We start from the raw sequence: 2,286 nt of genomic DNA, 5'->3' as shown, positions 1-2,286 counted from the left end.
CCCGGCTGGCCGAGGGCCCCGGGCGGCGCCAGGCGGGCTGAGGGCGGCCGTGGCGGGGGCTTACTCTCTGCAGATGAGGACGGTGTTGCTGCGGCACAGGTAGCCCGTGTACTTGGCACCCGCCAGGTACGCCATCAGCTTCAGGTCGTCCCTGTCATTGTCGACAAACCCCGTCACAGAGATAATCTGAGGGGGGAAAGGCCCAGTGAGGTCAAGACGGAACAACGACTTAACCCACTTAATATGAGTCTTCTCCATTAGCTGTGCTGCAGACACGTGCTTCCGTCCCTCCTCCAGCACTGGTGGGCACGTGGGGGCACCACCTCTGACAACGCCGTTACTGGCGACAACACTGCACACGAGCCGCCAGGGGGACGAAAAGCAAACACACCAAAGCGGAAACGCCTCCCTGTGTCAGCGCGACACTGTTCCGATCACGGTAACACAGCTACCTAGGAATACTGGTCAGTTCTTCTCACTGACCCTGGATTTGGGCTCATCTGACCAGGAGAACCGACAGGAGAGCACGTCTGGCCGGCTGTGGCCACACTTAATTGTAAAGTGAAAGTGAAGTCGCTCAGTCGTGTCTGACTCTTTGAGACCCCACAGACTGTAGCCCTCCAGGCTCCTCCGTCCATGGGATTTTCCAGAAAAGAATACTGGAGTGGGTTGCCATTTCCTTCTCCAGGGGATCTTCCCAACCCAGGGATCGAACCTGGGTCTCCCACATTGTGGGCAGACGCTTTACCATCGGAGCCACCAGGGAGTAGGCATTTATTAAACAGTGTCCAAGACTCGGGAGAACCTGTTAAATGTCAGGAAGCTGGGACTGTTACGGGGGACAGAGAAGGAAACAAGATGCTTATTCCGTCCAGGGAGGCGGGGGGAGCCTTACGTGCTGGGAGCACGGCTTGCCCCCCGGGGGGAAGGCCACGGGGAAGTGCAGGGCCCGATGGGGCGGCACCAGCTTCTTCTTCTTCAGGACCGTGTTCAGCCAGTGTGCCGTGATGCACCTCTTCCTCTCCTTCATCGCCTGTGAACATAATAGAGCGGGCCGGTCGCTGGGGGCTTTACCGCAGGCAACACACAGAGCTGTGAGGCTGTAAACTACAAGGTCACTTCTGCTGGAAGTCCTATCAATACAGGAGTTCCAGGAGCTTAGCACCCACCTCACTACACTAATAAACTGCAGCAGCGTCCCTGGTCACCTGAACAGAGCCCAGAACTGTTACCGTTCACTCAGGAGTAAGAGCCGACCGCGGGGGGGGGAGAGCTGACAGCCCAGGAAGCGAGTTCAGGCACGGAAGAAGAGGACACTCCCAATCATCACAATTAGATACCCCCGTGAGAACACAGCAAGTTCCAAAAACCTAACTGCCCCTGAAGTTAACCGCAGGACGGGGAGCTGCCAGCAGGAGGCCCTGCCGGGGCGGACGGTGTCCACCTCCCCCTCACTGGGAAAACTGCCTTTCCGCCCCCGTCCTCACGGGCAGAGAAGCCGGGGGCCACAGAGGTGTCCACACGCCAAAGGCAGATGGAAATGAGCGAGCAGCAGTGTCCTGTCTTCAGAGACGGGAGAAAGTCCTCTCCAGGCACGACTGTCCCAGCACCACTCAGAGCCCCCTGGTCCCAGCAGAGCCGAGCCCTCACCTGTGCGAACAGCCCGCTGACCTGACTCTCGCACAGCAGGTGGGTGCAGCGGCTCGAGAACGTGGGGTCCACGGCTCCTCCGTGCGCCTGGATGATCTGCACACACACGAGACCCATGGTCAGTCAGCTCCCGCACCCGGGGGAGGGCCTTCGATCTCCAAAGGGACAGAGTTCACGAGACCCACCACGTATGCACGCAGTGTATTTCCCAAAGGGAGAACTAACCATCAGTTATATCATGGGCTTTCCCAGCCAGCACTACACAGCAAAGACGAACTAAGCCCTGTTTCATCTGAACTTCCGGAGGAAGAGTGGGATGCTCTCTTTCTAAGACAGGGCGCTGCGGATATCTTAGATAAACCAGCTGTTCTGCACTGTGGGGCATCCCATGTCTCAGGGGGCTGGCTGCACCCTGACCCCCAACCCAGGTGCCAAGAGCACTTCCCTCGCTGGGACAGTGAGAAAAGTTTCAGACAGCGCCAACTGGTCCCTGGGGCCAGAAGCGCTGCCTTTAAGAACAGTGTGGAGATTCCTTAAAAAACTGAAAACAGAATTGCCTTATGATCCAGCAATCCCACTGCTGGGCATACACACTGAGGAAACCAGAACTGAAAGAGACACGTGTACCCCAATGTT

At 57.8% G+C, this 2,286-nt stretch overlaps 1 protein-coding gene across 1 annotated transcript in view; it reads right to left on the bottom strand.

Moving 5' to 3' along the window:
* PAXIP1 (PAX interacting (with transcription-activation domain) protein 1) overlaps positions 1–2,286 on the bottom strand; it is a 50,966-nt gene that overhangs the window by 13,629 nt on the left and 35,051 nt on the right. Inside the window, exons 14-16 of the mRNA XM_010829359.1 lie at positions 1,651–1,752; positions 896–1,033; positions 65–186 (exon numbers count right to left, since the gene is read on the bottom strand). Of these exons, the coding sequence (XP_010827661.1) occupies positions 65–186; positions 896–1,033; positions 1,651–1,752 (362 nt within the window). The remainder of the gene's footprint in view (positions 1–64; positions 187–895; positions 1,034–1,650; positions 1,753–2,286) is intronic.

The sequence above is a fragment of the Bison bison genome, unplaced genomic scaffold (assembly GCF_000754665.1).
Source record: "Bison bison bison isolate TAMUID 2011002044 unplaced genomic scaffold, Bison_UMD1.0 scf7180017864503, whole genome shotgun sequence".
NCBI classification, from domain to species: domain Eukaryota; kingdom Metazoa; phylum Chordata; class Mammalia; order Artiodactyla; family Bovidae; genus Bison; species Bison bison.
This window is presented reverse-complemented; position numbering and strand designations above follow the sequence as displayed.